This window comes from Seriola lalandi, unplaced genomic scaffold (genome assembly GCF_002814215.2).
Source record: "Seriola lalandi dorsalis isolate HSWRI2012SDOR001 ecotype SW California unplaced genomic scaffold, Sedor1 jcf7180002054989, whole genome shotgun sequence".
Classification (NCBI taxonomy): Eukaryota; Metazoa; Chordata; class Actinopteri; order Carangiformes; family Carangidae; genus Seriola; species Seriola lalandi.
Genome location: NW_019525538.1, coordinates 45823 through 60796, shown reverse-complemented (window position 1 = coordinate 60796; position 14974 = coordinate 45823). Strand labels below are relative to the sequence as shown.

At 42.7% G+C, this 14974-nt stretch overlaps 1 protein-coding gene across 1 annotated transcript in view; it reads left to right on the top strand.

Moving 5' to 3' along the window:
* The window catches only part of hs6st1a (heparan sulfate 6-O-sulfotransferase 1a), a 55839-nt gene extending 45373 nt beyond the window's left edge, over positions 1 to 10466 (top strand). Inside the window, exons 2-4 of the mRNA XM_023396994.2 lie at positions 2809 to 3031; positions 4242 to 4490; positions 6546 to 10466. Of these exons, the coding sequence (XP_023252762.1) occupies positions 2809 to 3031; positions 4242 to 4490; positions 6546 to 6872 (799 nt within the window). The 3' untranslated portion in view covers positions 6873 to 10466. The remainder of the gene's footprint in view (positions 1 to 2808; positions 3032 to 4241; positions 4491 to 6545) is intronic.
* Positions 10467 to 14974: the final 4508 nt, after the last annotated feature.

Sequence of the window (14974 nt, the reverse complement as noted above, 5' to 3'; positions counted from 1 at the left end):
GGGGGTGGGTAAGAGAAAGAAATATATAAATCTGCTGTAATGTGCTGTCGTTCGGAGGCAGGTGGTGTGTACATGTGCATGAGGAAAGTGTGTTAAAAGGGAGTGGACTTGCTGGTGAATGAGTAAATGCGTGTGCATGTGGGTTGAAACATACTTACCTAGGGATGTGAGTGCGCCAGCCAGACATCATTAGGCTTTGAGGCAAAAAAGTCTCCATGGCACCATTTTTTTTCTTTCTTTTCTTTTTTTTTTTTTTTTTTTTTTGCAGTCTGCCTGACCCAGCAGACACAGGCAGGCACGCCGTTTAAGATCATTTATTTGGGTTTGTATGTACTCCCCGTGTGTGTGGATTACTGTGTGTGTTGCATCCTGTGTGTGTTTGCGTGCATGTTATTTATTTATTTTGCCTGGTAATATGCCTGAGCCTTCATTATAGCAGGAGCCATAACTTTGATAAATCACTTGGGCTCGGGGCCCTCACTGCTTTCACAGTATTAGAAAACTAATTGAAATTCTCTTCCACCCCCCTCCTCTCCCTCCCTCCCTCCCTCTCTCTCTCTCTCTCTTTCTCTCTTTCTCTCTTTCTTTCTTTTTCTCTCTCTGTTTTTCACTCTCTCCTCCCGTCTCTGTAGCGAGGGCCAAACAGTACTGTGTTTTTTCAGTGGAATAGAAGCCAAGAGGGGGAAAATGTCATCACTGATTTAATAGGCGTAGTCTTACTCAGAAACACACACACACACACACACACACACACACACACACACACACACACACACACACACAGACAAACACACACTGCACTCTGGGGAGTGTTAGGAATCCTGATAATGTCATCATAGGAATCTCCATAATGTACCCCGCTCTCCTGCAGGCTCCAGTTTGACTGCGCTTCTCCCTTCCTCTGCTTTTGATTAGATGGGGGGGTTAGGTTTAGGTTGATGGGATTTAGAGTTTAGATACTTGTTTCTATGGCCGTGATCCCCCCGCTGTCCTCGGATTGAGGGTCTGTTTGGTTCGTTGCCTGGGATCTCCCAGCTGCCACTGGATTTAGGGTTTAGTCGTTGCATTGTCCATGATCCCGCTGCTGCTACTAGATTTGTTGCATTTATAGGGATCTCTCTGTGCTGCAGATACATTCAGGGTGTGGTTGGTGTAGTTGCGCAGGATCTCCCAGATGAAATTTGTGTTTTTTGAGTTGTTTTATTGTTCAGGATCTCCTCCCCGCTGCTGGATTTAGAGGTTTGGTTGTTTCATTATACACCATCACCCAGCTGTTGCTAGATTTAGGGTTTAGTTGTGTTTTTTTGTCCAAGATCTCCCTGCTGCAACTGGATTTCGCAGAGCTTAGCCACTTCTTTTTAATATCTAGACAGTGCTACTGTTTGTGCGACACTTGGGGGCTTTATGTCCACCCCGCAACCCCTCCCTCTCTCCCCGGGTGAGCTTTGTAGTGTGAAGCTAAAGATTTAGTGATGGAAGCAGTGTGTATGTGTGTGTGTGTGTGTGTGTGTGTGTGTGTGTGTGTGTGTAGGCTATATATGACCCGACTTGTGTGGACCAGGGCGATTTCAAGGAGTCCTGTCAGCACACAAAATTTCTCTCTGCAAACATTCCTCTGACGTGATCCAGCCCAGGAGAGGAGGGCTGCGTTTGCGCCTGTGTGTGTGTTTTTGACTGGCGGCGTGTGTCTGTTGACCAGACAAATCCATACCATCGCTCGCAGACACACTGCAGGCACATAACCACACACACACACACACACACACACACACACCACACACGCACATATGCAACCCGTGTGTGTGTGTGTGTGTGTGTGGTTAATGAGGATGTGTTGATTGATTAGACTGCAGTAATTAGCTGGAGTGTGAAGGCCTGGAAAGGTCTCTGCTCTGGTGGGAGTGTCCCCTCTGGAGAGACATTGAACTGTGCTATGCACCATTACATTACACACACATACACATACACACACACACACACACACACACACACACACACACACACTCTACAGAAACAGTCCCATCCAAATCTCAGATGTGGGATGAGTCATCTCTCGGAGGCAGACCTAATACTCTGTGCAAGTGTGAGGCAAGAGGAAGGATGTTTGTGTGTGTGTGTGTGTGTGTGTGTGTGTGTGTGTGTGTGTGTCAGAGTCTGAGACATAAGGATATTTGCTGTGTGGAGATGTGTGTTGCAGAGTGAGATGTGCTTGTGCCAGCAGTTTCTTTTCCTGCACAGTGTGGCCTGAACACTGACCTGATCCTCTGCCTGACAAATCAACTGCCCGCCTCACCTCCTCCTCCCCCTCCTCCTCCTCTTCCTCTTCCTCCTGCTCATTTGTAGTTTCACTTCTCATCTGCTGCCCAGTTCTCTTTCATGCATCACACAGCTGCTTCTAGTAAATGCAAATAATATGATATTAGGTATGACAGCCTCTGTCTGTAGCCTTCCTCTTCCTGAGTTACGAGGATGGAGAATGAACTGCTGCAGTAAAGTGTTGTAAACAGTGCCGCCACATGGATGACGGGGGAATTACATATGATGCAGTGTTTGATTTTTTTTTTTTTTCTTTTTAAAGAATTATCTCTTTTTGCCTTTCTTATCTACAGTGTTTCACTTAATATGAATAATCAAGAACTTACCCCCAAAAGAAAACAAAAAGTCATTAAAGTCAGTTTGCAGGTGAAACTTATACATGAGCTTGTTTTTACAGGTCGTGTTGCTGCTGGTTTTATTTCTGTCTCCTTAATGCAGTGTTTTTACCTTATTAATTGACTGAGCTTCTTCCTTTCTGTCTCCCTCTAACAGGAAGTTCTACTACATCACTCTGCTGAGGGACCCTGTGTCTCGATACCTCAGCGAGTGGAGACACGTGCAACGGGGAGCCACGTGGAAAACCTCCCTGCACATGTGCGATGGACGGACCCCGACGCCCGAGGAGCTGCCCTCCTGCTACGAGGGCTCCGACTGGTCGGGGTGCACCCTGCAGCAGTTCATGGACTGTCCCTACAACCTGGCCAACAACAGACAGGTGGGGGAGCAAAAAAAAAAAAAAGACGCTTTTAACGTGAATCAAGTTTAAACAACAGAAACTCTACACTACAGAGGTGGGATGACATTGCAGCGTGGTCACATTGACTGCTGTGGTTACAGTCCCCTGAACTCAAGCGAGTGCAGTCGTTTTCTCTCCACAGAAGTGAATTCTGTGGAGAGAAAAGGTGCCCACAAATCCTCAGCTATTCAGCTTTTCTTCTTCTGGCCATTTGTGCAAACACTCACTTGTACTGCAAACACTCAAGAGATCACCTGATTTCAGTCTTGGTGCCGCCATTTATCACTGCTGCCTAACTAACCTGCATCTCTGCACCTGACCTGACCTCTCTCCTGCCTGCTGGACCGCTTTGTTCTGTTCCTCAATAGGATTATAGTCCTGATATTGTCAGTTAGTACCATTTATCCAAGTCTACTGGAAAATACCAATAATACTCTGCAGAAAAACAGATCAAATCGTTTGGTAAATTTTCACATGAGAAACCAAATACACAGTAGATAGATATGGATTAAGAAGCCAACAATTCATAACTCATTACGGTTATTCTTTCAACTTATAAAGGTTGAACATATATCCATTTGTTAACACAAGAGGTTAATGGAGAAATTTGAATTCATTTTGAATTCGATTTCGATTTCAAGAGATGTGAAAAGTGTAAGATGAGTTTCACACATGTGAACATATCCTCTTCCTTCACACACGCACACACACACACACACACACACACACACACACACACACACACACATATACCCATACACAGTCAGGAGTTTGCCTGCTGGCCATAAACACCTCAAAATCACACCTTCTTTTCTCATGCTATCTCAGTCTCCCACCTAAACCTGTTGGCCAGCTTATCTCATCTGAGCCTGAGGTTGTTATTACTCAGGGTCCCATGACTTATAAGTGTGGTGCACACACACACACACACACACACACACACACACACACTTGAGGTATCCTGATGGACCGGCAGGCTGAGGTGCACACAGTGTACTCTTGTAATGTCAGGATTCAGTCTCTGTCCCTGTAACACCACAGCTCCAGAGAGCACTCAGCTGTACAGTGATCTCTCATTTTTGCAACCAAAACCAATTGAACATCAACTACTTGAGTTTATAAAGTGCAACAGGAATCGAGGAATTTGACTTAGTACTGAAATCCCAAGTGCTTTTTCCCCGGTCTCTAGGTTCGTATGCTGGCAGACCTGAGCCTCGTCGGCTGCTACAACATGTCCACGGTCCCAGAGAAGAAGAGGGCCCAGCTTCTCCTGGAGTCGGCCAAGAAGAACCTGCGAGACATGGCCTTCTTTGGTCTGACGGAGTACCAGAGGAAAACCCAGTTCCTGTTTGAGCGAACCTTCAGGCTGCGCTTCATCAGGCCCTTCATGCAGTACAACAGCACCCGGGCCGCAGGGGTGGACCTGGACAATGCTACGGTTCGTACAAAGGCTCGTTCACTTTCAGTAGATCTTATTCTAGGAAGAAAGAAAATGAATGAATGCACTTACAACAAATGTAATAGGACAAATGTAGTATTTATAGGATTAATACAGTCTGTTGTATAATTCTTGTATGTGTGCGTTTCTTAACATGTTTCATTGAAGAAAGACAATTATAGAGAATAAAAAGAAAATGAAAAATCAAACAAATATTTCAAAAAGAAGCGAAAGATCTGAGAAGAGAGAAGTAGAAAAAGTAGAAAAATAAGAAAATGAGAAAAAGAGAGACTCAAAGAGTAAACACAGTGTTTTTTTTATTTCTGTGAAATGAGTTGGGATGACTGTCGCCGTTAAAAAAACAGCAGCTTCAAAGATGTTCTTCACACTTTGGTCCAATTGGTCCAGTGTGGGAGTTCTTAGGCTCAATTCCCAGCAAAAAAAATAAAAAATCCTCCAGCACACAGCAGACTGGTGACTTATACATCAAAACCAAAAGGAAGGAGAGAAAATAAAGTATGCCCAGCTGACAGAGGCTGCGGGAAAGTAGACCAATGGTTATTATCACAAAAAAGAGAGAATATGTTGTGATTTGTAGTCTGACAGTCTGACGGTCTGTGTTGGGCATCTTGAGTAAAAATTAGTTTCTGAAATTAGCTTTCAAATATAATACCTCTAAACGCAGTGTGTGTGAAATTGTGACATTATTTAATAATTTTTTTTAAAAGTCAAATAATTACATCAGCAGGTGATGGGAAGGATATTTACTTTTCGAGTCTGGGAGCTCGGCACGGTCGTCTTGGCTTTGTGCCGGTGTCCCCCGGTGCTGCCGATCAAACATCTCCAATTTTCTAACATCAGTGCGACGCTTCGCTTCCCTCTGTGGTCGCACACATCGCTCACAAACGATATTCAGCACTCCATCACAGATTTCAAAGGCATTCTCTTAATTAAACACATTTCCCCCACCATGTTGTATTCCCACACAGCAGATGATACGCACCAATAAAGCCAGCTGCACTGCCCGAGTTAACAACAGATGCGTTCCTGTTATCTTCATATTGCCACTATCTTTCTTGTGTAGTGGGGCATTTCCACCACAGGAACTGTGGGGGGAACCAAGAACCTTGTGAGGAACTCAGGAACTTTAGCGCCAGTACGATAGTTTCTGCTCTGGGGATAGTGCTTTCTAATGTTTCAGAACCTACTGGGGTGGATCTCACAGTGCTGAATATCATTTACTGATCAAACACACTTCATGGCAACTACAATTTATTAAAAAAATAATGAAGCTGTAGTGCCCTAGTCAGTGTTATTGTTTCATCATGGTTATGTATTAAAGCTGAAATGAATAACCACAGAGGATGACTCTGTGTTGTTTGTTCTTTTTATCTTCACGGTTCCTCAGATGTGATGGAAATGCAAACAAGAATGCAAATTAGGCATTTTAGTTCCCTTTTCTGATTCCTGAATGTAGTTCCTTCGCTTCTGTAGATCCTGGAACTTTTTGGTCAGAATAGCTGTTAGTTCCTGCTGAGTTACAGATGCCAAAAGAGCCTGTTCTGGGGTCAGTGCTTTCAGTGGTTCAGGAACCATCTGGGCGGGATTTGCAATGCTGAGCATTGATGATTGGTCAGTAGTCACCAAAACCTCTGGATGCCACTAGTATCATTAATGTTAAAAAGAACAGGCTTTGTTGTCAATGTCACAAATACTACTAGCTAGATAAAATAGGAGAGAGAGGGAGCACTGAGAACAAAGCAGGTGAGCCATCATCAGTCTGATTTGCTTATAATTATTCAGATGCGGAGAAAAGGCAAACTGGAATACACAAACAGGACATATAGACCCTTCGGTTCCATAGATCCTGGAATTGTTTGGTTGACGAAGACTATAACTTCACCTTCTCTCTTTTCTAACCTTTCTTTCTGTTATTTTTTCCTTCTCTTGTCCCCTTCCTGTCTCTTCCTGTCTTCAACATCTTCTTGTCTATTCTTATTCTCAGTTAATCTTATTATGTTAACTTAAATATTTAATCTGCTCCCTCCTGGTTAGGTCCAGCGTATAGAAGAGTTGAACGAGCTAGACATGGAGCTGTACGACTACGCCAAGGACCTGTTCCAGCAGCGCTACCAGTACACCAGGCAGCAGGAGAGGCGGCAGCAGCGCATCAAGAACCACATGCAGCAGAGCCACCAGGGCCTGGGTCTGGGCGTCAGCCTGTGGCCCTCCCGCAGCCGGCAGAGCTCGGTGTCGACACTGGAGGAGGGAGAAATGGAGAGGGAGGAGCGGGAGGAAGGTGAAGAGGGAGGCAGAACGGAGGAGGCGGGCAGCAGGCTCCCCACTGAGGACTACATGAACCAGATCATCAACCGCTGGTAGCAGCAGAATGAGAACAAATACACAGACATGCATACGTAATGTGAAAATGCACATACACATACATACACACGCACACAAACAAACACACACACTCTTACATACAAGTGGCGCCTGCATCAAAGACCCAAATGACTGACAAACAGACTTTACCGCAGAGTTGGGCTACGGGAATGAGAGTCCAAGTGGTTGCTATGGAGACCAGGGCTTGGTCGATTGCATCAGCTCATGTTATTGAGGTTTGCCCAGTTGTTATTAGCACCCGCTTGCCCTTTCCCCCCCTCTGAGTTACTCTGTCTCTCTCATCATCATTACTGACTGAGCAGAAGAGAGATATTTTTAAGAGTTGCTGACAACTGAGTATCTCATCCATCTCTCCCGCCTCCACTCCTCCTCCTCCTCCTGTATTCCTCTCGTTCTCTGTGGCCTGATATGGAGCATGAGAAAATAAAATTAAGTCTGTGAATTCCCGCTAATCCTTGCTAAGGACCAGTCTACTTCCTGGCTGCTCCACTTTCAGAGGAACTGGGAAGGCTATGAAAGTATGCGAATGGCTGAGCTGAACAAAGAAAATGGTGGGAATCGAGAGAGAATGTACTGGAAAGAAGGAAGACGGACTGAGTTGTGTAATAAAGCTTTCTGCTTAAAAAAAAAAAAAAAGGAAAAAAAAAAATCTGCCATTTCACCCATGAACACGCTTTGGTCATGAAATAGTGACAGTCTCATTCTCATTTTAGGATGAATTCATTTGTATTTTCCTTTTGTGTTTATGCTTTTTTAAAAGCAGAATTGTAATAACACTGAGACCAATATTGCTGCCTAAAGAAAAGTGATTCCTTTATTTCTTTATTTTTGTTTGTTTTATAAGTCAAAGCTAATGGATTGGGTTGACGTACAATGGACCATAGCCATTACTGAAGCCTTGCACCTTGGGGGCAAAAAGTGGCCTGTTTCTCTGTTAAAGGTTCCCAAAGCTCCTGTCGCTTAATGAGTTCATTATTTCTCCTTTTCTCTCCTTTTTTTTTGTGTGTCTCAGTCCTGCAGAGAATGACAGCCAATTACAGACCCCAGTCTCACATAGGTGTGAGGAAATCAAAGGCAGGGAAAGGAGGGAGAGGAGAGAGTCTGCTGCAGGTTGTTGCCAGGAACCGTGCTGTGTGAGCGGCAAGCGCTTTGGAAGCCTTAACTCAGACAAATGCTTGAGATGGGAGTTGTGGAACTACTGGTCACCATGGCAATGTGGGCCCTTAATGTAGTGGGTGGCATTTTCAGTTTCTGTCTTTTTTTTTTTTTTCTTTCTTTTTTTTTTTGGTGACCAAGAGCTGCGTTGTAAAAGCGGCGGTCTCAAACAAGCCTCCGTCCCACCTGCTAAAAGGGTGCACAGAGCGCTGGGGACCAGTAGTTCATTAGTGTGACAGATATTTTCGTTGGTTTTACCCTGAAGAACGGACGAGGATGAGGTAGCAGTGCCTCCATGTACTGGGATCATAGTCAACATAATTATTGCCAGATATTACGTCTGCATTATACTACAGTAATTTCTCTGACTACTCGTGTGTCCGTGTGGATGAGTGTGTTTGTGTGTGTGTGTGTGTGTGTGTGTGTGTGTGTGTGTGTGTGTGTGTGTGTGTGTGTAAATAGTATGTAAAGTATGCCTTTGATTGGCGTATGTGTCTGCCTTTGTAAATAGTGTGCCTGACTGAGAGGATGTCTAATGAGTTTTGTGAATGACTGGTTTCATGACCAATTATCTTGCCATTTTTTTTTTGGTGGTGGTGGAGGGCGGGGCAGCAAAGTCCCTCCAATAGGATGTCACAGGAGTGTGACCATCGCAGTGATGCAAGCCAATAATACTCCCCTCTGCCCTGTCCTTAACTATTTTCCTCCCCGCTTTTCTTGTCTCCTCCCCATGACTTGGTTACATATGAAGATATTTTTTTTACTATATTTACCTAAAATGTAAATTGATATTTTAAAAGATCTGCCTGTGTGACACGTCTTTACTCTTTGCAGCAAAATCTACAAGCAGGGTTGGGTCACGATAGCCAGCTCCAGTTTGAATCTGATGCTGCATCGAATTGTGTGACCCAATCAGGAATTTTGATTTCAGTGTTTTTCATGCGTTTGTGATTCATGCTTTTGTTTATGTTAGTTCACAGAATTTGATGTAACAGCAGTTCTCACTCGGCAGAATATCCACATGTGTTGAGCTCGATGTTAATGAACCTCTTAGAGTACCAGCTTAATAGAGACCTCAAGAATTTGGAGCAAGTAAGGTGTAAAGTAAGTAAGCTACACCTGTTATTTCAATGTGCCAGATACATTTGATCAACATTTCATAAGTTATATGTTTCATCTACAACTTAATATGTTTGCAAATGTTACAATCTACACCCAGTTAGATTCGATACTGAATTCAGATTAGCTAAAACGCTATCAAAGCCCAACCCTGACTACACTCAAAGAATCAGAGCAATAAGAGGAGAAAAACCAATGAGAAGGTAGAGAATAGAATTACTAAAAGTGAGAAGGGAAAAAGACGTGTCACAGAGCAATGAAATCAAACTGAATGTAGTCCAGATTCAGTGTCATCCATGGGTCGACTGGAGGATGCGTTCAGGCAAACTGCTTCCTTGGTATTTCCATAAATAACATGTTGCATCCGGTTGTTAACAATAGTTTGTTTTTGTTTTGTGGGTTTTTTTTTTTTTTTTTGTATTAAAAAGGGAGGAGGAACTAACAGTTAAACTACCCACCATCACCCTTGTTAAATTTCAAATAATCACCCTGGATCCTCCCGTGTCTCTCGTTTTGATCAACTCCTTTTAAATCAGGGATGATTCATGAAGCGAGGAGAGAAGAACAAGGGGGAGGGGGTTGATGAAAGGTATTGGGACACATCCAGAGTCAATATGCTGCTTTTTGTGTAGCCTTCAAAGTAACGCAATGGGGACTGGGGAAAAAGGATATGGAAAGAAAGACGTCCCTTTTTTTTGTTTCTTATTAACTTCCTCTTCGTTGTCTTGAAACTGGAGACTTGAAGACACTGCAACTCCAGGCATTTTGCCCACAAGACATCTTTTTCAGTCAGACTTATATTAGACCATGTTTGGGCTCCAAACCAATAAATGGTTCGGCATTAGTGGCTAAACACAGAAAACAAAACTGATTCTTTGTCTTGAGAGTGTTTTATTTTCAGCGTTCCAGTTTCAAACGACCATCAGATTTGAAGCAAACCTCAAAAATACCTGAACAGTGTGTGAAAGAAAAACCTCCTTTCGCTGAAATGATTCCAGAGATTGATGCTGTAAAGCTATACTCAAATATTTTATGTCTCATCACTATGTATATCTGATGTCTTAACAGCATTTCTTTTGTGACAACGAAGCAGCCCAGGTGTCACTAGCATCATCATTATTTTTTTTTATGTGTTAAAGAGAGTGTGATAGAGACTTTTTTGGGGGTTTTTTTTTGTCTTTTTTGGATTGGTGTGCAGTCTGTCTCTGGCTCTTTCTGTATGCATAATTCTGGGTTTGTTTCTTATGATTGCAAAAATGAATCATCAAGCCACCAATTAAAATATTTCATTTTTACAGACCTGACTGTGTTGTGGTTGTCACTGCACATCATTTATGATGTTTCCTGCTCTGTCACTCTATTAACTAAGCACACACTCATGAAAAACATTTCCCTTCAACCTCCAAGGTACCGCACTTGAACTGCAGCCACATATTCATTTAAGACTCTCTCATTTAGTGATTTTTTTGACAACTTGTGTGGGAGCTTTGCCCTCCAGGTTTCTACACCTCCATCCACAGGCCAATCCATAACTAGAGGACATTTTCTACCGCTCGCCTACACTAACCACAGGACCGTGACCCCATAAAGCAGCCTGTCCCCGCTCCTAATGACAGCCTCAGCCCTGTCAACAGTGATCTACAGCCTAATTCAATCTGCAAACACTCTGCGACTGCCTAACACACGTATATGCACAAAAATATGCGTCTTCCTCTGCTGTGGCAGGTAGATGTTTGTCGAAGGAGGGAGAAGGGTGGGGGGTATAAATATTCCCTGTCCTTGGCTGAGCAGGCGAAGAGATGGAGCAGAGTGAAGGCCTTCACCCCATCTCATCAACAGTCCAGTGAGCTTCAACTTTGACCCCTCATCCCCAAGGCAGAGCAGAAAAATAATTTGCCTGGACAGCAACAAGCAGGGGCATTTGTCTGGAGGGAGATCAGAGCTCAACAAGAGCAAGAGTGTAAAGGAGATGAGGAATCAGAGAGGGCCTTTAAGTAAGACACGAGGAAAGAGAGGATGTTTTTGTGCCTGACATATGAACAGAGAGCGGGAGGGAAATGAGGGGTGGCAAGAGAGAAAGGGAGGGCTGTGCAGCCTCTCTGGCAGCTGGTACATGGTGCACTGGACTGAACGCAGTCTTTAATCCTGCCCATAGTTCTGGGTCGCTGTCATTTCAAGTGCAGCTGGACTTAACAAACAATAATGGCTGAGCTACTGCAGAGGGCTGAGCAGCTTTTGTTTGGCTGAACATGTGCATGTGAGTGTTTGGGAGAAAGTGCCCGCTCGTTCGTTCACTCCTGCAGTGGGAATCCGGCTCTGAGTGATTGTATGGGCTCTGGCTGCAGTCCATTATTAGGAGGTCAAACTGGCTGCAGCTCCTCATTGCTGTTCCCATGCTTCTTTCATGCAAACAAAGAAGCACTGGCATTATTATCGCTTATTTTCAGCATGGAATTCTGCAGATAAGTTCATATTGAGTGCCTCCTTTACATGCATCAGAGCCAGGCTATTGTAGTTCTGGAGGATTGCCCTGTTGGCACTGGCACTGGTCACGATGGAGTTTCGTCTTTTGTCTCTGGCTGAGTCATTTCCAGCAGTAGCATGGCTTAGACCTTCATCGTCAAATATACAATGTGGATAAATCTCTATACACAAACAATTTGCAGAGTTTCAATACCCTGTTTTGTCAAAAAGTAAATTCAGAGGGCAACAAGAGAGCGCAATCCAGTGTGGGAGTGTACATTTCTCTTTCAGCAATAGAATAAATATGATTAGATCGGACATCTGGGGCTGTTATCTGACCTTCCACTTCGGGTTTGGCTAATCTCCCAGGTCAACACCAAATCATCCCTCATGATATTAAAGGATTGAAAAGAAGAATCCAACCTCCCAGGCAGACAGGACTCTGCCATTATGGAGCTCTTACAGACTAAAACCACTGGGAGTCCAATGTGAGGAATCCCACAACAATCCCATTATGGTCTAAAATGTGTGTTTATTGTGTTTGTGTGGGTGTGTTGAGCTGTGGCCCAGGAGCTCACAAAGAGCTGATCCGCTGTAAACTTATTAACCTCTACATAAAAGTCTCATAAAGGTTGATGTGGGAGAAATGGAGCAGGATACAAACCTTGGGTCCAGGCCAAACATGAAATCTAAGGCTGTTAAAGGGGTGATATTTTCCCTTTACACAGAGTGAGAGTGACACATGCAAACACGAGGGGATATAAAAATGTGAATTGTGAGCATTGCAGTTTCTAATTACAAAGTTCTCCTTTTGCTGAATATGTAGGCCTATGTGTGTAACTTTTACAAACACCAAGGTAGCCAAGTCCGCCCTCCTCTCCATCTGTATTTAAGATTTGAGTTCAGGCCGGCCCTGTGTTTGGTGGCTGTAATGTGGTGAATTAGCTTCATGTAGGAGACCCCAGCTGACCCCCATTATACAGTCAGGGACACATTTAATTAGCAGCAACTCACGTGAAACGACAAAATGTATTAATATTAATGGAGGTTTAATTGAGGTCGTTTTGGTCCCCCGTCGAGGCTTTCAACCTCTAAAATGGCTGACGTGTGATAGTGTGAGGAAAGGGAGCCCACAGCTTGGGTTCAACATTTCTTATGTGACCCCGGAGAAGATGACAACCATCTCCCATAATTCATCTGAAGATGTCACCTTCTTGACAGATGAGCAGGCCCCGTGGGCAGCATGTGTGAGGCTATGTTTAGCTATACTTGTGGGGACGCTCCAGTGAGGACATTGTGGCCTTCCCACATAAGGATGCGACTGATTCTTGTGTTACATTGTGAAGTGTGTGTGTGTGTGTGTGTGTGTGTGTGTGTGTGTGTGTGCATGCATGTGTGTGTGTGTGTGCATCTACATGTGAGAGGTGTCCACGCATGTACATCAAAGTGAAGGTCAAATCCAACAGGATAATTAATGTCGCTGCTTTTTATACAATGTTAAATCAAATCCTGGAACTGCTCCCTCTGGAGGATCAGCTGTCCAATTTAATTTAAACTGCAGAGCGAGTAAATGAAAACGCAAGACCCATGCCACCACACCCTGGGACAGAGTCTCCGTACCTTTCATCTTCTTTTTGTCAAGCCCACACAACAGGTAGAAAGGGAGCCTGGCACGTTTTTACCAATCTGCCCCAAAGGGACAGTCTGTCCAAAAGATAGAGACAATCACGCAAACTCAAGGTAAAAATTTACAAAACGGACTAAAGGAGTCTCAGGTGACTCTTACATAATGAGAGGGATTTTAGTTTCTCTACTTTTTCATTACCACATAACAAATACTGTTAACCAAAGGGACAGCTTTGGCTTATTCTAAATACAGGATTTATTTCCCTAGGCTATCACGCCAATCGTACAGCAAACCTCATTTCCATTAGCTGCTTTTCAAATTAATACGTGCAGTTTTCTCACATCAAGTCCCAGATATACAGCAGGGTCCAAAAGTCTGAGAACGCTTTACCATCCTTCACCCTTTTTAAATGGCAAATCCATTATATCTATAATATAATACAGCTCAATTTCAGTTTTTTTATGATTTGTATTTTCTTGATTTTTATGTACTTACACATAAATAGGTACAAATTCACATATGTATATACATATACACACATACTGTATATGCACATACCTGTGTACAGCACCTTAAATTGCCTTATTTTTGATAGCTGCTATACAAATACACTTACTTTACCATTTCTTTCATTTACTGTCCTGCTTTCCACAGACTAATCTTTTTAATGTAATGTAAAAAATAATATGAGTTTTAACAATTCTCCTGTTTAGACCAGTAGCATATTCATGGATTTATGTGATGCTGTATGATAGAACAGCTTGGAGACTTTTTCTATTTCACAGGTGTAACTGCTACTTTCAGATAAAATGAATGTCAAAGTGTCACTGGGTCATCTCTGTAAAAGTGGCTTTGAATGTCATTTATAGCTGTAGGCAGTTAGTTGTGTATAATAAACATTATTTATACTGCCCAAAATCACTGGAATAGCATAATGTAAATTTTATTTTTTTATTCAACTGATACATATAACCACTGCTAAACATAAGTTTATATTAGATATATATTGAATAGACGTAGCACGGTGGTGCAGTGGTTAGCGCTGTCTTACCTGTCTCTCACTTGTAAGTAGCTTTAGATAAAAGTGTTTGCCAAATGAGTAAATGTGCAAGTAAATGTATAACTCCCCTATAAATAAAATGTATTATTATTATTATACAGTAACAAGTGCTGTGCTTTACCCCCTGTAAGTGGAGCGAGAAATGACATGGATGACCTGTTTCTTCCTATTCACACACAAATATATCTTAATATAGAGTAAGAATAATGAATTTGTTTAGCTGAGATGTCACAATTTCATGATTTGCATTTGTTATAAGTTTATTACACAGTCCAACCACTTTTGTGTTAAATATTGTTATTTCAAGAACAAAATACAAGCTAAATATTGGCAGCAAGCACGTTCCTTTTCTCTAAATACTCTGTGCCAATATCAGTATCTATAAAAAAATATATATATATGAAAGTGAAAATTTTAATTGAGTAAGAAAAAAATGACATGTAATTATGTTTTTTTAGTTTGGGGGACAGGGGTGAGGCAGTAAAGTTAATTGCTATATTAGGCTCACTTTCTCTACACTTCAGATTTTAATTATTTCTCTGTGCAATGTGCTTGTTTCTGTTCAAGTCACGTTTCACATTTTGTTAAATAGTTTTAATGCTCGGAGACTTTCAAACATTTCGAACAGGCGGCATTTGTGGCTACCTCATCCGGCTG